This window comes from Anomaloglossus baeobatrachus, chromosome 4 (assembly GCF_048569485.1).
Source record: "Anomaloglossus baeobatrachus isolate aAnoBae1 chromosome 4, aAnoBae1.hap1, whole genome shotgun sequence".
NCBI lineage: Eukaryota > Metazoa > Chordata > Amphibia > Anura > Aromobatidae > Anomaloglossus > Anomaloglossus baeobatrachus.
The window spans coordinates 19,010,837-19,035,252 of record NC_134356.1 but is presented as its reverse complement, the minus strand read 5'-3'; the positions used below and the strand labels follow the sequence as shown (position 1 = coordinate 19,035,252).

Genomic DNA, 24,416 nt, shown 5'->3' with positions numbered 1-24,416 from the left:
GACCCCAAACACATCTCCAGGCTGTGTAAGCGCTATCTGACTAAGAAGGAGAGTGATGGGGTGCTACGCCAGATGACCTGGCCTCCACAGTCACCAGACCTGAACCCAATCGAGATGGTTTGGGGTGAGCTGGACCGCAGAGTGAAGGCAAAAGGGCCAACAAGTGCTAAGCATCTCTGGGATCTCCTTCAAGACTGTTGGCAAACCATTTCCGGTGACTACGTCTTGAAGCTCATCAAGAGAATGCCAAGAATGTGCAAAGTATTAATGAAAGCAAAAGGTGGCTACTCTGAAGAACCTAGAATATAAAGACATATTTTCAGTTGTTTCATACTTTAAGTATTTCATTCCACGTGTGTTAATTCATAGTTTTGATGCCTTCAATGTGAATCTACAATATTCAGAGTCATGAAAATAAAGAAAACTCTTTGAATGAGAAGGTGTGTCCAAACGTTTGGTCTGTACTGTATACACACACACACGAAACACTTTTACAGATTCCTCAATGAGATCCCATAAAATGGGGGTTAGAAGGGTATCGATGTAGCGTTATGGACCACCTACCTTTCCGCAGTAGAAGAGGTCTTCCCTCTTTACCTTTCCTTCGGCTATCTTTGCTCTGATAGCTGCTCCAACCTCATGCTCGTTGTAATACAAAAAGGCACCATCGATGTGACGATATCCGATGTCTATGGCCAATTTCACTGAATCCAAACAGGTTCCTTTGGGGGTCTGCAAGTTTCAAAAAAACCCATTACCATGAGTGTCCAGCTGGGGGTCTAATTTTATCTTAAAGTTTTTATAGATTGGGTATCTGTCAGTCAGAGATCACTATGCTTGGTGCTACCATTGTGTACTCTTTGTGCCGAGAAGTCACCATTTGGCAGTATGCTGGACTATGAGCTTGGGTGAATGTTTGGAGAACAAAGCCTATGTAAATGCACAGAGCTCACTGTAGAAAGTGTCACGGTGTATAACTGTTGGGTGTCATTGTTAGGGTTTTCAAATCTTTTGGTTCTTACTGCTCCAGTGTAACAAAACAGTATTTTCTATAATATGCGCTTTTCACACCGAATCACCAGTTTGGAGATGGATCTTTCCAGCTAGACCAAGGCAGAAAAAAAAAAAAAGGGCTTCTAACAGTGTATGACTGCATAGAGTCCGGTCAATAAAGCAGGTGTCCCAGGACAGACATTGTAGACACAAAAAAAGGTGAATCAAGTGTCCAGAGAAAGAACATCATCATCCTATCCCAGACAGCACTTCAGTGACCTTCTGGGCTTACGACAGTCCTAGCATTGTGCCATGTGTGCCTAGCCAGAGACAAGCCAGTAACTAATCTCTCTAGTTTTGGGGTGAACAAGATAAAGAGGTCTCAGTCCAGTAGACCACTGCGCAACCAGCTCTGTCCTCACCTATTGTACCATCATCCATTCCCTGTAAACTGTGAGCCCTCGCGGGCAGGGTCCTCTCTCCTCCTATACCAGTCTGTTTTGTACTGTTAATGATTGTTGTACGTATACCCTCTTTCACTTGTAAAGCGCAATGGAATAAATGGCGCTATAATAATAAAATAAAATAATAATAATAATAATAATAATAATAATAATAATAATAATTTTCTATTACAATGCAACTTTGCTCAAGAGAACGATGGAGGCCATGATGGCCTTAGCAATATGTCATAATTAGTGATGAGTGAGCAATACCACGCTCGCGTACTCTGTACAAGTAGGTCGGACACGTGGATGGGCGCAACTCGAGTACTGAGTATAATGGAAGTCAATGGAAAACTTGAAGATCTTTAAATTTCCTACTGACTTCTATTGCACTCGAGTTTCACCCATTGTTTTGAGTACAGAGTGCTCACTCATCACCCTAAAACATCTAACAGTGTTCTCATATGGGGGAAAAGAGCTTCACAGTAAGTGGGGTACAACTTCTATATTGATTCTCATGTGGTTTGGCCATGTTTATTTTCCCTTGCAGTGTAAGAAAGGGTTCTTTCAGTTTTGAACCCATAAAACCCCCAGTCCTCCAGGATAACTACACTGCTACTGGTGTATAAAGGGCGACATACCTAGCCAACAAAGCCATCTTTTTACCACTGGGTTATTTAAGGACCAAAGATGTTTTACTGATGAGTACAAAAAGTGCTGCAGGGAGTGCTGCACCGCACATTAGAGAACATCAAATATCCTGAAATCGCTTCATTCATAGATCAGTGTGAAATCACGTGGAGGAAAGTCACCAGGTTCAGTCAGAGAACTGATGTAGAATTATATAACACAAGGGGTGTACTGTGTGTCGCTCACTGAGCGGTACCCCAGTCCTATGGCCACCTTATTTTAACCCCTTAATGACTGAAGTGTTTCAGTCCTTAATAACCTGATGCTTTTTAGCAATTGTGTACAATGTGGTTTAATTTTAATTTTGTATAAAAAGTACATGAGTAGACATTAAAAAACAAAATGGTGCAAATTCATACTAGTTGGATGGGCCCCTGACTAAATTATAATATACACACGCCTAAACATTGAAATGGCAACACAAAGAAGAAGAAAAAAAAAAAAGTTGTGGAATTATGGAATCCTAGGATGGACAGACATATTACTGATCTGCAAATGATGAAAAAAAGTTAATGGAAACAGCATTGTAAAACATCGATTTATTCAGGACTGAGCCTGAGAACATGTAGAAATCCTAGCAAGTATATCCTTGGCTGATATCACTGAGGATTAATGGTCGTGTAAGGAAAGTTCTGCTGAGCTGAATGCGCTCAGGCAAGTCATCAAGAATCGCTGCTGGCAGCTCCTCCAACTAATGACGTACAACAAGTGCTTGATGGGCGACAAAACCGGACAAAATCTATGTAACATGTGTGTCGCCCAGGGTTATGGGGTATTCGGTCCCGGGCGGTGTATAACTTGGGAATGTCACTTTGGTGGCCGTTGCCCAGTCCCGTGCCCTGGAGGCTTTTTCAAAAGGGGAATATTTACAGGGGATTAGAATAATGTTCACACGTGAGGCCACTTGCGGTGTTGCGGCTTTGTAGTTGGAGCCGCCGCTGCACAATGTCCACTACTGGGGCTGGTGTTAGTGGCAGCCTGGATGTTAGGCCCTCCGCAAGCAGGCCCAGGCCCCAGAGGGTAGGTGTTGTGACAGGTGTCGGAAGAAGGTAGGCCATACAAGGCTTCAGTGCAACTGGTTCTTTACTTACTTTCTGGTGGTAACTGGTCACCCGAGGCTGGCTGGTTTCACCTTCAGGTCCCCTTAGTCCCAGTGCCGATTTAGCAACCTGGTGGCTTCTTTCCCTGCACCTGGTTTTTGGTTGGTGGGTCCCCTCCTGGTGGTTTTCTACTGTAGTCCGTATGACGGTAGCATGAATCCTGTAGGGTTGGAGTCTCTGGCCCTGTCCCCGGTTCTCCCTTTGCTACTGAGTCCCGAACGTCAAAGTCAGTGGAGGTCCTTGATGGTCCCCTCACTGTGAAGGTGTTATCAGGCCTGCTTGGAGCTTCTGCCTGACCTAGGGTCCTGTACCCAGTTGGTGCACAGTTCTGGGAGTGCTCCACCGGCAACTAACCGACTTTGCCCTCAGGTCACTGTTCACTCCTGTCAGCACGTCTTCTCACTTTCACTGCTAGACTCCTTACTCTCCACTGTCTGACTGTCCACAGTCTGCCCCTCCCACCTGGTGAACTAATGGACTGGAGTGGTTCCACCTCTAGGCTGCCATCCATTGGTCCAACCCTAGCCTGCTACCATTCTATGGGGGATGTTGGGGAAAACTGAGATTTTCTGGAGTGTTTGTGTGTTACCGGCACTGGTCTTCTGGGTCCCTAGGTGGTAGGCCCTGCATCCTGGTGGGGATACAGTACCAGGTAGCTCCCTGATGGCTTTAGGGGCACTACACATGGAGTTGTTAGTATAGCTAGTATTGCGACTAGAGGGGTCTGGCTCCGGACATTATGCCACAAACACCATAATCTAAAGAATAGGACCAGTATGACGTTCTCTTATGAAGGCCTCTTCATGGTGTTGCCCACATGTTCTCATCAAATTCGAAAGATGGTGTGTCTTGATTCACGCTGTACATCTAGTGACGTCACACAGTGTCTACACAATCCATCAGAAGTTGCTAATAGCACAGTGGGCTACGGATCAGACATTTCAGCTGCCATGAACCTCACGCCACTCACCTCAAATGATAGTTTAGGAGAAAACTGCAAGGGAGGTCTATACTCTTCAGTGATGAATCTTGCTTTTCTCTTGGCGTCAGAGGTGGAGAAAGGTTTGGAGACCACATGGGCAAAGCCATGAAGAAGCCTTCACAAGGGAACGTGGAGATGTCCGAGGAGCCATTTTCTCAACACAACAATGCCAGGCCATATGGTAATATGAGCAGTCTGCGTGGCCTAAAATGTGCCACTGTGGCCTACAACTTCTCAGAACTTATCACCCATTGTTCACATCTGCGATGTTCCATGTCGGCAATTGCAAAATGAACCACTAGCAGCGGATCTTCACATCTTGTCCAAGTGCCTCCAGCAGTAGAAGACTATTCAGACAACCATTAACAGAAGCCATGGGGTGCAAGTTTGGGAATTTTAGTATGTGGCATACTGAATAAAGAGATGTTTTGAAAATGCAGGTTCCATTTTTTTCATCAATTGCAGATCACCAACATATCTATAGATCTTGAGATTTTCATAACTCCCTGACTTTTCCCATCTTGGTGTTGTAATTTCAATTTCAATATGGAGGAGTGTCTCGAGAAAAGGGGGTGGCTATGGTGACCGTTTGCGTAGAGGGGGTAGTCTGAATAAATCTTTGGTCTTCTGTAGCACCCCTGAAACCCTCAGGGCACTACAGGGAACTGCATCCTCTTGGGGATGCAGGTCCTACCCCCTGGGACCCGGAGTATCATTGCCGATTCAACCAACACACACACATCTAAAATCCTAGATCTCCTCTCCACACTGGGACTAAAGGGTTAACCATATAAGGTGGTGGTCGCCATGGGAACGAGTCCCTGGGTACAGCCAGCTTGGTCGGAGGGGTCAGCAGTCAGAGACTCTGGAGTCGGGCGCACACGGAGGGGTGCGGACGTGCCAGAGCTGGGTCCGTGTTAACGGTGAACCCGGGGGCACAGGAGAGAGGTCGCCAGGACGGGTACAGAGATATCGCTGGGACCAGAGCACAAACAGGGCACAGGGCCCTAGGTAAAATGTCAAGTTTCAAACGGTTTGATAAATACCTGCCTGGTGAGGACACCTTCATTGAACCAAATAATCCGGGGGCATCACCAGTAAACTAGGATCGGGGTTTGGACACTTACCTCCCCGCAGGTTCCGCACTGCACGTCGTATGGAGAAGGCGACTGTACCCCAAAAGAGACAATCGGGGCCCCCAAATGCTTTAAGCTACGGGGACTCAATCTACAGAGAGTGCCGGGGACAGAGCAACCTGCGTCACTACATTAGCACTGATACTCCTGGGACCGGAACCAGCAGGCCGAGGGTCCACAGTGAGTAGAGACTGTTAAAGTTAACCTGGTGTGGTCTCCATCATTATAAACCATACATCTCCCAGGCACAGCCCTACCTGCGGAGGGGCTGCCACTACCACCATCCCTAGGAGTACCACGTTGAGCAGCGGCGGTTCCCCATTCTTAAACGCAACCTGCAGGTGGCGTCACAAACATTAACTCTATAATCCCCTGTAAATGCTCCCCTTTTAATAAGCATCCCCAGGGCACGGGAACGGGCAACGGCCACCAGAGTGACATTCCCGACTGCAACTGCCCGGGACAGAGTACTCCCTTCCCTGGGCGACACACTTCCATTAGCTAAAAGTAGTCACAAACATTTTACTCTATGGCTTAGCAAAATATCATGCAAAGATTTCAGTGTAGCGGCTCCTTCACGGCCAGAGATTAGCCCCATGTATTTTAAATGAAATGCCATCACCATCAGATGGGAAGCTTCTCTGTGGACATTGTGTTTAAGATTTCAGTGTCCGGTTATTACAATTTGTCAATATAACCTGCTGATCCTCTGTGGGTAATGATTACACAGAAATCTAAATTACTGAAGAGGACAATAATAATACTCGCTGTACAACATGAACTATAAGCCGTGATCACTGGGCCAGGAGCTGTGCAACTTTACAATAACACAGCCCTTGACTGGGAAAAAATAGATTTGGCATCCGGAGGATACTTTAAATATTGACAGATTCAAGAAATATCTAGTCACAGATTTGTACATTGATGTAGCAGTAAATGCATCATGTTAACCCAGGTTTCATGAAAGAAAAAGAAAAAAAAAAAAAAAAAAGTAAGCTAATAGTGATGAGGATGCACTTGAGTCGAGACAAGCAGGTTAGGCACTCCTACGGGCTTGAGTGGAATGTGTAATGGAAGTTAATGATTGGGCCATTCGGCTCTCCACCCACAGACAGCTAGCAATAAACAGAGCATTTCCGGTGGAGGGTGGGCTAAGTTGGGTTTTTTTTTTCTCTTTTAAACATCATCCGAGCATATTATTTTTACCCCAGTGAGAGCCATTCAGGGACTGCAAACGGCTCTCATCATTCACTGAAGGGAGAAGGCTCTGTCAGATGTGTAGTCCATGAACGATCCGAGTACCTGCGATATTCGGCAGTACAGAGTGTACCCGAGCCACCCCCACGCACAACTGAGTATCAAACAGTAGCGAGCACACTCGCTCTTTATTAGTAACTAACAATATAGTAGTGATTAATGACCATGATGGTGTAGCACAAGCATCAACAGGTTGTACTCTTGTTTGCCTCTCACCAAGCACCAACGGCTCGTGCTCCTGTCCCTTCTTCGCCAAATCTCTGGTGGGTTGCCCTACCACCCTCACCCCCAAGCTCTGGTAAGTTGCACTACCACCCTCACCCCCAAGCTCTGGTAAGTTGCACTACCACCCTCACCCCCAAGCTCTGGTGGGTTGCACTACCACCCTCACCCCCAAGCTCTGGTGGGTTGCACTACCACCCTCACCCCCAAGCTCTGGTGGGTTGCACTACCACCCTCACCCCCAAGCTCTGGTGAGTTGCACTACCACCCTCACCCCCAAGCTCTGGTGAGTTGCACTACCACCCTCACCCCCAAGCTCTGGTGAGTTGCCCTATCACCCTCACCGCCAAGCTCTGGTGGGCTGCCCTACCACCCTCACCGCCAAGCTCTGATGGGCTGCCCTACCACCCTCACCGCTAAGCTCTGGTGGGTTGCACTACCACCCTCAGCGCCAAGCTCTGGTGGGTTGCACTACCGTTGTCCACCCTCACCAAGCACTAGCAGGTTGTATTCCAGTCCTCCACCCTCACTCCCAAGCTCTTATGGGTAAGCAAAGTGTTAGACTTGTATGACGAAACCCCTTTAAAAATGTACAAGTTTTGAAAATTTAAGTAGTCTCTACTCAACCACGATTGCTGCCACTAAATAGGAATTCTTACATGGTGGCAGCGTTTCAGACACACCACCATAAATGCATGTACTGCTATTACAGTAATGCGATAGTTCCTCTTTATAGATGGCCTGGTTCTCAACGTGGTACAGATGAACTGTTGTTACCCTGGCTTAAGTGTGCCGGCAGCACAGTTTGTCTCTGTAGGACTTAGAGGAATTCCTTGAACATGAATGAAGTGATGCCAGTCTCCACTAATATATGAAGATGAAAATAAAATGTGGGACTGTGCATATTTTTGTTTCCAACTCCAATATCGAAAGACCTGGAAATGGTTCAGCTTGTTCCTGGCATAACAAAGTGAACCGAATGTAAGAAGACTCCCGACTCGCTCATTAATCTGACCAAACATACAGCCAGCAAGAATCCCCAAAAATCCAGTCTGCTGATCAAGAGCTGCATTAGCAAGACAAAGTGTGCCTCGAAAGACAGCTAAGATCAGGAATGCACGTTCATAGTATATAAACGACTGAGCAGTCTCTGCTCTTAACGACTGCATGGTTACCCCTTCTCGGTTTCTGTGACTGTCATGGGTTTAGACTGCGCCTTTATTGCACCTAGTAAAAGTAGCATTCGGTTGCAAGAGGCATCATCCTGGCGCACATTGCCTGGTAATTATTTTTCCCCTTCTGTCTCGATCTAGAGTAGTTATTCCTAAATTTATGCATTGTCCTGAAGAAACTATGTCTATTACTTGACTCCGGAAAGGCTGACTATAGGCCCTCCAATCGAACGACCACCCTACCCCCACCCGCAAGGGTTCTTACCTCAACAAATACAAGGACTGCATGACGTTGGATATAAAAGGCCACAACAGCCCCGTTTATTAATACCAAAACATAAACAATATATACAAACACATTACAACATCCATTGAAGAACATCGGAAAGGAGGGGGTAAATGAAGGTTGACCAAAACCGTACGATGCAACACTGGCTCCACCACCTGCCTTCAGCCACACCACACCGGCTCGAGGGCAACTAGCCAAATGTTGCCCACTGCATGTCCCACTCAGACTCAACCCAGCAAGGACCTGAATCACCAATTACTTGCACCACCAGGGGTAACCCGCTCCTGCACTGGGTTCACCCCCCGTCTTCCGTGTAACCCCACCTTCATGTGAAGCCCACCGCGCCGCTCACCTGCATCAGTCGCCTCCGGGACCGCAGGGACTCCACGTGCTGAGAATCTTCTGGCGACAGGTCAATCAGGTTAACTTCTATGGGAGTCGTGACGCCACTCTCGGTACTACGGTCAATGGGTGATCGCCACTGCAGTTTGGGGAGAGCCTGGGGCTGATGGTAGACGCAGTTAGATGGTGTATCCTCCCGAGAGTGAGGCGGGCCCCAGGGCTCAGGTGTAGGTGCGTGTTACCACAGGTCGCAGAGTAATTCACACACAGTACAGGAATGTCTTTCAGGGTTTTTACTCACTTCTTTGCTGGCACAGTGAGTCAACCCAAGCGATGCTGTGATCAACCAGGGTGGAACCAGGCATCTTCAGGCTGACATAGGGGTGACTACTGACTCGCCTTCCTAGCCCTTCTTGTTTTGAGGTGACCCCGACTTTGAGTACTCCGGGGTCACCCAGCAAAGTTGCTTCTGCCTCTTCTCCCCCTTCTGGCCCGTTTGCTTGCAGCAAGGTCCAAGTAATTCTGGCTGCTGCCTCATGTTTCTTATGGGCCCCCTCGTTGCTGCAGACTCTGTGAAGTTTGATGAGATGCATAAAGCACCCTCACCAGCAGGTTTAGCAGGCAGAGTAGATTGGTTCCTGCTCTGGGGACCTGTTTCCCCATGCGGGCCTGGCCTACCGGTAGCACAAGTGGTCAACAAAAAAAAAAAAACAAACAAAATGCTTTTTTCTAAAACAAAGGGCTTTCTGGTAGCCCTGTGTTCAGAAATGTTCAATCAAAATAGAAAATAAAATTAATTCAATACTTAACCAGTGGGGAACAAAAAAAAAAAAACAAACAAAAAAAAACAAAAAACAAAAAGAAAACCCCACAAACAAAACTTGATTCACCCCCCCCCCCTAATTAAAGAAATGAAAAACTACACAAGTTTGGTATCTATGTATTTGTACTGCCCTAGGGAATCATACTTACTGCCAGGTCAGTTTTTCAAAATAGTGAACATGGTAAGAAATAAAATAATGTTTCCCCTTTTCTTGTACACTAAATTGTAAAATTAATGTTTTGCTCAAAACTACAAGTGTTCCTGCAAAAAAATATAAAAAAATATAAAGTACAAATATAATATAATATAACCCCCCCCCACACCTCATACAGCTCTGTTGACTGGGAAAAAAACCCAAAAACAAATAAATAAATAAATAAATAAAAAGTAGTGCACAAGTTTCTAATATACTTTTCCACGAATTGTCCCATTCCATGACTCAATGTTAAAAATAAAACAAAAAACAAAACCAAAACTCAGATATATATATATATATATATATATATATATATATATATATATATATATATATATATATATATATATATATCTCTTGAAGGAGGGGTGGAGGACAAAAATTGGTGGCACGGAAACGAGAAAACGGGAGGGCGCAAACTGGTTGCAACTAAGCAGCATGCCTGACTCATAACCGCCAATAGCAGAATCCTGGCACAGTTGGTTTGGTGCAGATTCGGGGGTCAAGGGGTTTAGATGGATTGGGGACACAGGCTGTCACCGTTTGATGGCTGTCTTCTCTATAATCAGGTTTATATTAATACTCTGCACTGTAGTACCTCAGATTGGCCACATGGAGGAGGGGAGGCGTTATCTAGTAGACACTGGCCATTTAAAAAGGTTTCTGTTTGACCTATATTGTATTTCTGTATTTAGTACGATACGACAGCAAACTCATTGTACATCTCCACTGAGTCTTAAATGAATGAAATATTTATGTGGCATATCTCTACTATGACACAACAGGGATGTGATGGCAAAAGAACTGGACGGGAGTACTTGACTGGACATAATGTAATTCCAGTAAACACTGACACTATTGTTGCGTTCATTACTGCAAATTAACCTAGGAGAAAATCAGACTGACAAGAGGACAAAAAGGAGGAAGGTGAAATCTTAAAACAAAATGCACATAGCTAAACGGAAAGGATAGCTCGACTAAGTGACCCGTGCTTTGTGGTTACCGGGGTTCATTTATGATTCTAACAAAAGGATGATGCCTCACGTATGGAGACTGTGGCGGTTGTGCCAACAGTAACTAACCAAATCAGACACCAGCTTTCTTCTTTACACAATGTTTCAGCTTTGAATTCTAATTGGCTGCTAAAAATCACAGCTGAATTCTTATGACATCAGGGGTTTTTCCTACATAGTCAATCATAGTAGTAAGGCCATGTACACGTTCAGCATTTTACCTCATCATTTGTAAGAGTGGAGTGGACCTGCAGAAGTTTCGTGTGGCAGCTGCAGCCGGACTTTAGAAAAAGTTCAGTTCTGGACTTGACCTGAACTTCAAATGAATTCACCAATTTTACCTCCAGAGCGAAACATTCAAACGAAAGCACAGCGATGCTCACTTGAGTGGTTGGCATATGTAATGCTATGTCACTACAACCACTGAACTTTAGAGTTCGGATTCGCTCATCTCCATTTGTAAGCCAGAACCAGGAGTGGGTCCAAAATGCATGAGCTGCAACATGTCAATTTAAGACCCTGCATCAAAAACACTGCATGTGAACATAACCCTAGAGCAGTCATGGCGAAACATTCACTGGCAGAGAGCCCAAACTGGAGCCCTAAACCCAATTTTTTTCCGAAGTGCCAACCAATCCTATTATGTAAATAATTGATTGTAACCTTACCTTTGCAGTCTTCTCTTCAGCAGGGGGCATCACGCTCATGCATGCTTACCACACATTGAAGCTCAGCCCTTTCCAGACACAGTAGTTGGATTGATGTTTCTGGAAGAAATTGCAGCATATTAGACAGAGATTTTAGCCTGGAATGCAATCAGATGTCGCCTGTAATCCACATCCACATTTCAAAGTCTGAACATCCTGAAATCCCATAAAGACGTACGAGTGGCTCCCCTCCCCTTTCATTGTGTAGTTATGTCCCCCTTCCTGGGCCACTTCTTGGTAAACATGTCCCTCATCCGGATATATATTTCCTACATTCTGGTATATTTGTCCCCATCATGGCCCCATCCCGGCATGTACCCCATTCCTGGTAAATGTCCTCCATCCTGGTAAATGTACCCCATTATTGTAAATATTTCATCACTGGCATGTTCCCCCATGCTGTTAAATGACCCCATCCTGGTAAATGTACCCCATTCTGGCATATTCCCTTATCCTGCTAAATGTTCCCCATCCTGACATGTTTCCCCCCATTCTTTCATGTTTTCCCCCATCCTGGTAAATGTATCCCATCCAGTTAAATGTCACCCTTCCTGGTAATGTACCCCATCCTGGTATGTTTCCTTGCAGCCATGTTTGCCCCCCCCCCCTGTGCTGTCCATGTTTGCCCCTCCGTGCTGTCCATGTGTGCCCTCCCCCGTGCTGTCCATGTGTGCCCCATGGTGGCACTGTCCCCCCACACCTTGGCATAGCCGCACAGTTTAAAAATTAAACTCACCTTCCAGCACCCACTCTACGCCACTGGGTCCTCAGTCAGTTCCCGTGCGGCCAAAAGACGCCGGCGCCGCTTACTGACGCTCCGCCGTATCCTAGGCAACAGGCCTGCGGCCTAGGAGAGGAGTGTCAGAGGGAGGAGAAATGTCTCTTCTGCTCCAACACAACTTTGAATCGCCGGCGCGACCGCACCGACAGTTCAAAGTGGCTGAATGTGGTGAAAGCGCGCGTGCCGGCAGAAAGGGCTCTGCGTGCCCAGTATGGCACACGTGCCATAGGTTCGCCATCACTGCCATAGAGTATCTTCTCTTGATTTTAGATTATACAAAGTCCCAGTAACTTCACTATTTTTGGAGATTAGACCTGGACAATGCACTCTTATCGTGAAACGTACATTAGCTTAAATATATCATGAGGTAAAGATGTACAGTATATTGAAAATGATTAATACAACAAAATGTTTATTGCATTATTATATTATTATATATATTATATTATATATATATATATTATTATATTCTACAGGATAAAAAAAATATATATATTATATTATATATATTATTATTATTATATTATTATTATATTCTACAGGATAAAAAAAAAAAATAAAAAATCCAATTTTCGTAATAGGTTTCTTTTACTTCGCATTTTGAAGATTTACCCATATATTTTTGTCTGTGCAAGTACCCTCTGAATTGTACAGTGCTGTGAAACATGTTGTCGCTATAGAAATATTTTTTTTTTCCCCTCCGCACAATTTATATTCATAGGACATCTCCCAACCCCTCCGCTCAGGAAAAAATAAATAAATAAATAAATGGAATAAGATGGATATTTGTGGTTTGAGAAAGTAGGAGTTACCTAAATCCTTAACTGGGTTTATGAAAAAGAAAAGAAAAAAAAAAAAAAACGATTGCAGGAGATTGGCGCTTACTGCCAGGGACACGACAGGAAGGTAATTTAATTTGTTTTAAGTGTTCAAAAGTGCGAGCAGTCAGCAATTCTTTAGTCATCCATGTGGGATCATAAGGGACATATCAGATTTTTACACCAGGACCTTTGTGTAGCACCCACGGGGCAAGGGGTTAAATTACTCATCGCCGTGCCTGGTGATGTCAGGTTTGGGGATGTTACGGGTGGCCCTTTCGCCCGTTTTCGTGGCCCCGAGGTGTAAAATAAAGAACGTAGGGGGCGTGAAAGATGATGGTAGAGGTTGTTTTCGTGACTCCTACTGTGGAATGCGGCCAGGGAATAGCCGCGCTGATGTTGCTGTCCTCCGAGATGGATGGTAGTAGCAGCTGAGGCATTTCTGCTCCCCGCAGGTGGAGCGGGCCCCAGGGAGCATGATGAGATGAGGGGAGTAGTAATAGCGGGCGCTGAAGCGCGGGGTGGCGGCGCCGGCAAGGACAGGTGGTCAGTCTCTGCAGGTTCAAGGTTTTCTTTAACTTACAGTCCTGCTTTTACCCGGAAGATGCCGGTCACTGCTGTGATGGGTCCCAGCCGATCCCGAACAATTCGAGATCACCGCCGGTGTTCCCACTGTGAGTCCTTTCTGGTCGGGGTCCATCCAATCCCGGTGTATATGGGATATGGAACGGGTCGTGGGTGTTTCCTGCCCTCACCGCAGACCCTGGAATCCCGTGTAGCTCTAGAGAACCCGGGCTGAGCTGTATGTGTGGCGCTCCTGGGCATCAGGCGCAACAGGGTATTACACCACTTACCAGGGGTAATATCTATCCCGAGTTAGGAAGGGGTTAACTGCCGGTGCCTTCACAAAACACACACACATACAATAGCAAGGTATTTTCCCACAGGGGGTTGGACTCGGGCAGACAGGATAGTTAGCCATCACGAAGCATGGGACTTTCACAGTCGCTAGGACAACCACTGTAGGGGGGGGGGGGGCACCACATGGGGTAGAAGTAGGCGCAACCATCACATTTACAGCAGAACTTTCCCGGGCACAGCTCGGGATAACATCTAGCACTGACAACTGGAGTTGGTGTTTCTCTCTCTTCGTGGGCCCGTGGCTTGGAGCTAGAGGCTTGGCCCGGGTTCTGGATAGCAACAAAGGGAAACTTCACTAAAAGACTTTCACGGGCACCGGCAATGACCGCCGATTATCCGGGATCGGCTGGAGCCCATTGTGGCAGAGATCGGTACTCTGCAGCGCGTGAGCTACTTGTGAGTAAAATACCTGGAACCGCAACCCTGCATCTCATTTGCCAGCGGCGGCGCCAACGTGGACTACCACCACCCCGTCCTCCATCATCCTCCCCAGGGTAACCCTGCTCTGCCTGTGGGGTGCGACACCATCCCGGCTGCGACTTTCACCATCAGTCCCGGGGAGCAGCACCTGCAGCGGCGGCCCATCCCGGGCCGTGTACCACAGGTGGCGTCATGATTATAAAAGACTTTCCTCACCGTCACTATCACCCTCCACCCTCCTTTATGTACGCCTCGGGGCAACGGAAACGGGCCAGGCCACCCCGTGACGAAGCAGAAGATCTACATCCCCGGCCCGGCAACGAGTAGGTTAAAACACCTGCCCCGTGGGGCGCTACATATGCTGCAAGCAACGGGTCCTATGGCGCTCCCAGAAGTGTGAGGTAAAAGAGGAGTAGACCGAGGTCCCAGGTGGGTGTCTCACCCCAAGCTGTGCCCAGGACTAACTGACTATGTGGTTGTCCCAGTGACCGGGAAAGTCTCATGCTTCATGATGGCCACCCCCCTTATCTACCCCAGGCCATCCCCCAGGTGGGAAAGCACCTGTTTGTGGGGTGTGAATGTGAGAAACACTAGCGATTAAACTCTCCTTACCCGGGATGATTGCTACATTTTAAAGGAGATGCAGTACCCTGTGGCGACTGAAGCCTCAGGGGCGCCACATTTGCTCAATCTTACTATTACACTTTATTTATATGTCTCTGTCATATGACTTTGCTCAATACAGAGACCATAAGCCTTTTTTTGATGGAAGAGCTATCAAAAACCATCTGCTTTTAGGAACCACAGGCCTGACTTAATTTTGTGCATGAAATAGAGGAAGGAAATAAAACACCTATGAATTTACAAGTACGGGAGTTATTCTGTCCTCCCATCTCAAGTCCATAAAATAGATCTTAGGCTGCTTTCACACTACTTTTTTTAGCATGCGTCACGAACGTTTTTTTGCTGCAAAAGCGGATCCTATTTTTGCAGAGAAAAATGCATGCAAACACATGTATTATTTTGCAGGATCTTGTCACTTGACGTTTATGGGTGGGCATTGGAGTCATGTGATCGGGAGTGAGGGGAACTGAACATGATACTGGGAACAGGCATCTGACAGCTGCGGTAAGCTGTAACCAAGGTAAACATCGCATAACTAAGTGAAGTGCTTTGCTTGAATACCCGATATTTACCTTGGTTACGAGCGTCCGCAGCTGCTAGGAGCCGGCTCCCTGCACACGTAACCAAGGTAAACATCGGGTAACTAAGAAGCGCTTTGCTTAGTTACCCGATATTTACCTTGGTTACGAGCATCCGCCGCTCTCAGGCGGGGGAGAGAGGGAGGGGGAGAGAGACTGATCACGACAGGCTGGTTTCTGGGCATGCTCAGTAGAGCAAGCAGGATCCTGTCTATCAGCATGCCAGCGTTTGCATGCTGTTTAGTCAGGATCCAGCGATTTGCAGTATTTGGACGCAGCTCAAAAACGCTACAAGTAGCGTTTTTGAAAAAATGTTAAAAAACTGCAAGTCGCTGGATCCTCACTAGAACACACACAAACGCGTGTTGACACGAGTGCATTGCAAATGCATTGAAATGAAAATGCATTTGCACTGGATCCGTTTTTGCGTTAAAAAAACCAAAACGTTCATGACGCATGTTAAAAAAAAAAAAACGCAGTGTGAAAGCAGCCTTAAAGGGATTCTTCAGGGGAGATAGTTATATTCTTCTACTGTTCCTGTCCTCAAACGTCAGAGATGAGATGTGCATTGCTGTTCCTGTAATTCATTGTGTGACGCCTACACCTACCACACTCCACCCCCCCCCCATCCCCTGTGAGGACACACCCGTCACCCGAAAGGGAGACCTGATGCCTCCCTCAGGGCCAGTAGGGCACACCAGGTGGCGGAGTCAGGCGGAAAGGCACGCCCACTGAGGAGACTACTGGCCTGAGGCAGGAAATACAAACAGAACAGTTTGGAACAGTTGTAGAGTGTGACAGTGAGAGGGGTGGAGTTGCTGAGCCGTCAGGGACCCGGGTAGGAGCCTGGGGCCCTTGAAACGTCAGGCAGGCAGACTGTGGTGGCCGCCTGCAGGAGTACTGGTACAGCAACCGGCGGAACCGTAGGGACCGGGCCAGGGTTGGAGCCCGCCGCCCCTAAACCGGGGAGTCAACTGTGTACCGGAGCACCAGAAATCGGGTACTCAGACCCAGTCCTAGCTTAGAAGCCACTGAATTTAGGCAAATTGACTGATTGCTGGCTGGACCTCATGGGTTCATCCACACCCAAAGTCCCGAAAGAAGGCAAAAGCCCACCGATACCAGGTGAGTGCCACCGCCAAGGGCCAAACACCTGACGGGCAACCGAGGGCTCCTCCGGCAGCTCAACGCCGGGGAGCGGGCTACCACTGTCCAGGCAGGGGAGCCGAATAACAACAAGAGGTGCAAGGGAAAGGGGCCACCATCAACCTCACAGGGGACACAAGCAGCCGGCTGCGGGATCCGACCATACCCGAACTTTGGTTTACCAGTGACTGAGTGAATTAATCGTGAGTACACCAGTGCCATCTGGGCACGACCCTGCACCGCAGCACGGCACCCTGCACCCCGACAACAACACCGTCGCCATCAGTCTCCCCCAACTGGGCCCCAGGACACACCGCACCCACCCATGGAGGGGCTAACATCTAGGCTGTGGCCGCAACACCGATCCCGGACGAGCCCACCTTCACTCCAGCCGCAGCAGTGGTGCATCCCGTCACCACGACCCGTGGGTGGCGTCATGACCCGTAAGATGACAACGCGGCCTGCGCCTCGTCCCACACCACCACCCTACTGCCCTCCCCTTTAACCGAGAGACGTGGCCACTGGTCCGGAGGCGCTCGTGCCACCGACAACCCGAGCCCGGACCTCGAGCGACTCGGCCCGAGCAAGCGGAGAAGCGGCCGGGCCCCTCTCAGGGTGGTACAAGTGTGTAACGGGGTGCCGGGGGTGCCTCGGGGGGTGTAGTCGTGGCCCCTTTTGGCGACAGGCTAACCCCCGGCCCAGCCGTCACTATTGGGACAGGGGATTGTTTTGTGGGGCAGAGTGTGGATGAAGGAAGCACGCTGACAGACTCAGGAAAATTCCGCATGCAGGCATCAGTTGAACCAAAAGGCATTTTATTACACGTATCTTCACAACAGGCTCAATGCACAAATCTTGTAGCGTCAAATCACAATTCCTGCTGGGGAAAACTGTTCCTGTCTTCTCTTCTCAGGGGCCTTGCCCGGCTACTCTAGTTTTCTTCACCTAGGCTCCCGCTCCGGCTACTGCAGACTTGACCCACACAATTCTGCTTCACCGACTAGGCCTCTTCGGGTCCCACCTGTACACTGCTGGTTCCCGATCAGGACACTTTCCTTTTTCTTTCTTTTGCTATCTGCCACCATAGCTCCCACACTCTGCCCCAGTTGCTCCTTCTCCCCCGTCCCGGAATCTACTGCTCTCCAAACTACAGCAACCTCTCACCCTCCCCCTAGACTGTCCGGCTCCTCCTCTTTCCTGTACTGTTCCTATGGGGACAGCCGTCCCACTCTGACATCTAGGGGAGAAAACCCATTACTACCATAAAACACAATTAACATCAACATTAATATTAACATCTTTAGCTACCCCAGCGTGGGGTATCTTCAGGGGGGAAAACTGCACCTCCGTGTAAGGGGTCCGTCCACCCCTTACAAGTGCATCACTGGAGCTACTCTTTTCTGCTCCCCCTCCCTTCTGGGATGTGACATCACACATCAGGGGGCTTGGCCACACCAACAGCAAACCCCCTATTCTCAGATTGCAGAGAAGCATATATTTTCAGTGGGCTGGCTGTTACCAACAGCATGGAGAAGGCCACACCCCCTGATGTGTGATGTCACAGCCCAGAGGGGGGGGGGGGGGAGCAAAAAGAGCAGCCCCAGCATCACACAGAATTACAGGAACCGCATGGTGCATCTCATCTTTATAGTTCATGAGGGCAGGGAAAGTGGAATTGTACGTCTCTCCGGAGTACCGCTAATATGGAGTTTGCCACTCTAGTTATGTTTACAATATTCTATGAAGGATTTCTATAAGATTTTTGACCGTTCATCTAGAGCAGTATTTGTGAAGTCAGACAATGATGTTAGACAAGACGGTCGGGCTCACGATTGTCATGCCCAAAAAGCTCTGGATGAAGTTGGGCTCTGTGCAGCCGGTCAAGCTCTTGCACACAACTCACCCATGAAGTTATAGCTCTTGAGCAATGGGCACAGTCACATGGAACCAAAAAGAGCCTTCCCCAAAACTGGAAGAGATTGTTCAAGATGTCTTGTGCTGAAGCATTAAAGGGAACCAACTAGCAGGATTTTCATGTATAATGTAAATCCAGTGCTATACTGGTGCTAGGATGCTGAATGTAACCATACCTTTTGTTGAGAGATTGGATTTTTTATTTCAGAAGTATGTGAAAGTAAAGTTCCAGCAATGCACTGCTATATGATTGACAGATGCAACAGGAAGGGAATATGTATTTCGGTTCTTGCTATCTATTCCCACTCCTGCGTCTGCCTGTGCTGGAATTACGTCTGACAGCCACAGGGAGAAGAAGGCCAGGCAGGCAGACAGGGGCAGGAATAGACAGCAAGTCCCTTCCTGTTGCACGTATCAATCAAATAGCAGTGCATTGCTGTAACTTTACTTGCACATATTTCTGAAATAGAACATCCAGTTTCTGAACAAAAGTTATGCTTAGATTCAGCATCCTAGTGCCAGTATAGTGAGTCACCCCGGGCTACGGGGTACTCAGTCCTGGGTCGTATATGTACGGGGATACTGTGTAATGGTTGTGTAACGGATGATGCACGGTTGCGTAACCCTGGAAATGCTTTTTAAAAAGGGATGATGTACAGGGGAGATGAAAGAGTTTATATTGTGACGCCACTTGCGGGTTGTGGTTATGGTAATGGAACCATCGCTGCACAGTGTTACCACTGGGATTGATGGTGGTGGCAGCCTGGATGATAGGCCCTCTGCAAGTAGGGCTGGGTCCCAGGGAGTGAATGGTGGGATCCGGCGCAGAAAGAAGGGAGACCACACAATGGGGATGTAGTGCAACTTCTATTTTTACTCCCAGTGGTGTTGAGTTCAGGCACTGAGGACGGCTGGTTCAGACCCCTGGTCCCTTTTGCCCCTGTGCCGATGTGTTGACCTGGTAGTCTCTTTCCCTGGCACCTCTCACTGGTGGGTGGGACCCCATAGCTTGGAGCGTTTGTGGGTCCCTTACTGTGCCGGCAGTCTCTTGTCTGTAGGGCAGGCAGTGCGAACCCTGTAGGGTCGGTGTTCTGTTCCGGTCCCTGGCTCAATCTTTACTACTGGTGCCCCCGGATTCTTGGGTCAGTGAAGGTCCCCTCACTGTGCAGGTATTTGTCAGGTTGCTCTGGTTCCAGGGGTACCTGGCTGTACCCTCCCTGAGAAACACTCTCCTACACCACTTGGGTCACCGTTACATGACCCCGTCTGGAGACACGTCTGTCCCCTTCAACTGTCACTACTGGACTCCCTGTCTGACTGTCTGTCCCCTCCCACCAGGTTTCATTCTAGTGGACTGGCTCCACCTCTGGGTGGCCATCCATTGGGTCCCAGACTAGTCAGTCATCCCTAATTGGGAGTGGGAAACTTGGGATGTTGTGTGTTTAGGTGGCACCGGCACTGGTCTTACAGGTCCCTGGGGGTAGGTCCTGCATCTTTGTCAGGATGCAGTACCTGAGGGGTTCAGGGGCGCTACCAGGGTCGGACTGGGGTGTGAGGGGCCTACCAGGGAAATTGCCTCTAGGGGCCCACACTATAGCTGCCATAAACGTTTTTTTTACGTGATCATTTTTGGCTTCTCTCAGTATAACGTGAGCCTTTTTGCAAACTCTACAGTGTGCAGAAGAGACCTGTATTGTGCCCTGCATATATATCACAGGATTTCTTATAGCATCTTATTTATTGTAGTTAATAATGTAATCTGTTATTTACAATCAGTCGCAGTTTCTTACATACGGACGTTTCTTGTCCTAGGAAAACCAGCGAGGACATCAGCCAAATAATATTCAAAGAGAAGCAAAATGTTATCCAGCATCTTCACATGGAAAAGATTACTAAAATGAATCCCCCTCTGCCGCCATCTATCCACCATATAGGGAAATCCCCTAGAAGGCTGGTTTCAGACTTCCGTGTTTTAGGTACGTGTGACATACGTTTTGAACACGGATGTCACACGTACCCATGTTACCCTATTGTGTACTCACACGGCCGTGTTTTCACACCGACCGTGTGGCCCCGCTATTTCACACAGAGACGTGTCCATTTTTTCTCCGGCAGCACGGGTGTCACACGGATCGCACACTGATGTAATCCGTGTGACAGGAACCGGAGAAAACACGGGTTTTTAAATAAAAAGATTTTCTATATTTACCTGTACCCAGCGATGCTGTCTCCGGCTCTGCTGCCTCCCGCTCCTGACCCACTCATTATTTTCATTGATTATTCACTGCAGTGAGCAGCTGGGAGCAGGGGCATTGCGGTGACAGCGCTGGAGACAGCATCGCCAAGGACATCGCGGATGCTGGGGACATCGCTAGTGACAGGTGAGTATCCTGTCAGCAGTGTGTGCAGGGACGTCCAGGAGGTCATCGGATTTCCCAATGAACTCTGATGACCTCCTGAGGACACTCCTGCGACAATTGCGCTACAGCCAGTGTCACGATGGTGACTTCCAGGGGTTCACGAGAGTTCATTGGGAACTCCGATGTCACTGCACAAACTGCTGTATACTCACCTGTCCTCGGCTGTGCTGTTCTCGGCAGTGCTCCGGCTTCCAAATCTTCGGGCAGTGAATAATGAATGAAAATAATGAGCGGGTGTTAGTAGCGGGATGCAACAGAGCAAAAGACAGCATTGCTGGATACAGGTAAATATAGAACATCTTTTCATTGCAGAGCCGTGTTTTACTCGGTACGTGTCACACATATGCAAACAGTGACACACGTGTAACACATGTATGACACACTTATGACCATAACCATGCGTTTGACTGGTACCTGATTAAACACGGACGTCTGAAATCAGCCTAAGGGTGTGTGCCCACGATCAGTGTTTGCAGCATGTTGGCTGTAGCATGATTCAGCTGCGTCGAAAACGCAGCATTGTACAGTACAAGCATAGTGGATAGATTTCTAGAAATCCCATGCCCACGGTTTCTTTTTTCCGCAGCAAACACTCACCTGCGGAGCGGTTTTCCAGACCATACCATGTCAATTATTTACTGTGTAAACGCATGTGTCCTCCGAAGGGAGAATACACGCAAAAGGACCACAGCACACTGAACCCTGATTGTGGGCACAGGCAACTAGTCTCCTGCGGAGGAGACTCGCGGCCCCACACGTCACAACCCGCTGCATGCAGGACACAGCGAGTCCTGATCATGGGCACATACCCTAAGGCGGGCTTTGAACACTACGACATCGCAGGTGCGATGTCGGTGGGGTCAAATTGAAAAGGACGCACTTCCGGCATCGCATGCAACATCGCAGTGTGTAAAGGCTCGATGATACGATTAACGAGCGCAAAAGCGTCGTAATCGTATCATCGGTGCAGCGTCGGCGTAATCCATAATTACGCTGACGCGACAGTCCGATGTTGTTCCTCGCTCCTGTGGCAGCACACATCGCTGTGTGTGAAGCCGCAGGAGCGAGGAACATCTCCTACCGGCGTCACTGCGGCTTCCGTAGGATATGCGGAAGGAAGGAGGTGGGCGGGATGTTTACATCCTGCTCATCTCCGCCCCTCCGCTCCTATTGGCCGCCTGCCGTGTGACGTCGCAGTGACGCCGCACGACCCGCCCCCTTAACAAGGGGGCAGGTCGCCGGCCAGAGCGACGGTCGCAGGACAGGTGAGTCCATGTGAAGCTGCCGTAGCGATAATGTTCGCTACGGCAGCTATCACAAGGATATCTCTGCTGCGACGGGGGCGGGGACTATCGCGCTCGGCATCGCAGCATCGCCTTGCGATATCGCAGCGTGCAAAGTACCCCATAGTCAGTATGTGGTGGTGTGAAGCATTACTACCCAATACACTTTCAAGTTGGAGACTCTGGTGAATATTTGTCTTCACTATGGTTTCCAAATAAGTCTTACATGTTGGATAAACCCTTCACTAGTCCTGTGTATTCTGACAACACTGCTCTATAGGCAGACCTATTTATACTGAGGCCTCTCCTGTACCATCTTCCATAAAGAGGCCCCCTGAAGAGTAATTACATATAGCCTAAGAGAATAAACACTGGGAGGGGTGAGGGGGGGGCTACAGGATAATGACACTGGAGGGGTACAGGACACTGATACTAAGGGTATGTGATAATGACACTTGATACGCGGTACAGGATAAGACACTTGGGGTACAAGATAATTACTCTGGACACTCTGTTCTTTTCCTCACCACCCAGGTTTTCTATGTTCTGATAGCCATCTTGTCTTCAGCACCCAGCTTTCCCATAATATCAGAGAATGGGAAAACTGGGAACTGGGGACAAAATGGATATTAGAACATAGAAAAGGCTTGGTGATTAGGAAAATAGCCTCTTTCTTTCAGCTCAGTACCCAGCTTTCCCCTTCCCATCCCATGTCTGCTGCTATCCCTCTCTCCCTAATCCCTACTGATATATGGTTACTGTGTAGACTTCACTCATGTCATGCAGCAGGGACTGATGCACACACCCAGCACCCCCCAAATGACACACACCCTGCACCCTCATGACCTGCATATCTTAGACAGACTGGCTGTACCCCACATTACCCCTCTCTCAAACACACTGAAACCCCATGTACTACACATAGTATCCCTTAACACCCCTCTGTCACAGTCTGGACCCCTCATATGCCATTTACCCTGCACCCCTTCCTCAATCATCCCTCATACCGGGCACATCTTCCTCGGTCGGCCGCTCCTGCCCGGCTCCTCCCACACAGTCATATGAGCATGACATCACCGCAGGTCCTGCTGATCCACCACTGAATGCATTTTCTTCTTCTCAGAAGCAGCTTCTGTTCTGCCCCTGCCGCGCTGCTGCTCATAAGCTCCGGGCGCCCCTCCAAGTCAGGAAAGCCCCCCCCCTGTAGTTACTGGCAGTGTCATAATGTGACTGCTGTTGCAGTGCTGCATACAGTGTTATCACTTACGGCAGCGGCCCGGCGGTCTACAGAGCCACGGCTGCAGGAGATGTTAATACACTCGGCGGGGGCCCCTGCAGGGGAAAGCTTAGATTGTAAACAAGGTCGGGGCATACCGCTACCCCGGCATGCCAGACCGATGCTGGGCGCTACAATAGCACTGGCTTTACTTTATACATGAAAATCCTGCTGGCTGGTTCCCGTTAAGATTCTCTTTACTGGAACTTAAGTGTGAACACCTGAAAAATAATCCCATAGCATTATCCCTCCTCCAAACTGTACAGTTGACACAATTCAGTCAGGCAATGTTCTCCTGGCACTCACCAAATCCAGACTCCATCAGTCGCCATATTAATAAAATGGCACTTCAATCTCAGCAGAACACATTTACAGTGTCAGAGTCTTGTGATGGCCGCTTTCTCCATTCAATTGGGTGCTTGGCATTGTGATGTATGGCTGCAGCTGCTTGGCCATGAAGCTGCCGGCGGGCGCAGAGTTTGTGCTGATGTTCCCAGCGGAGGTCTGAAGTCAGAGCGTTGGTGATTTTTCTGCCCTCTGTGACCCCATTCTAACTTTGCATGGCCTGTATTTCTGAGATGCTGCGGTTCCTTTTACTTTTCAACATGATCACTCACAGTTGATCGGAGGAAATCTAAGAAGGCATTTTATAAACTGACTTGTTACAATGGTGGCGTTTTATTAAAGGACCAGTCTTGATTTCAGTCAGCTCCTAAGAACGAGAGTCTGTCACACGTTTTTAAAGGAACACGACATGGCGAGGTGTCTTATTTTATACACCTGTGGCAATGTGACTGAATGGAAACACCTGAATACAAACATTAAGATGCGTGTCCCAATACTTTTCTACATGTAGTGTATATTACA

General features: G+C 48.2%; 1 protein-coding gene across 1 annotated transcript in view; it reads right to left on the bottom strand.

Annotated features, from left to right (window-relative positions):
- The window catches only part of LOC142301065 (aldo-keto reductase family 1 member D1-like), a 46,697-nt gene that overhangs the window by 12,453 nt on the left and 9,828 nt on the right, over window positions 1–24,416 (bottom strand). Inside the window, exon 2 of the mRNA XM_075342085.1 lies at window positions 565–732. Coding sequence (XP_075198200.1) covers window positions 565–732 — 168 coding nt within the window. The remainder of the gene's footprint in view (window positions 1–564; window positions 733–24,416) is intronic.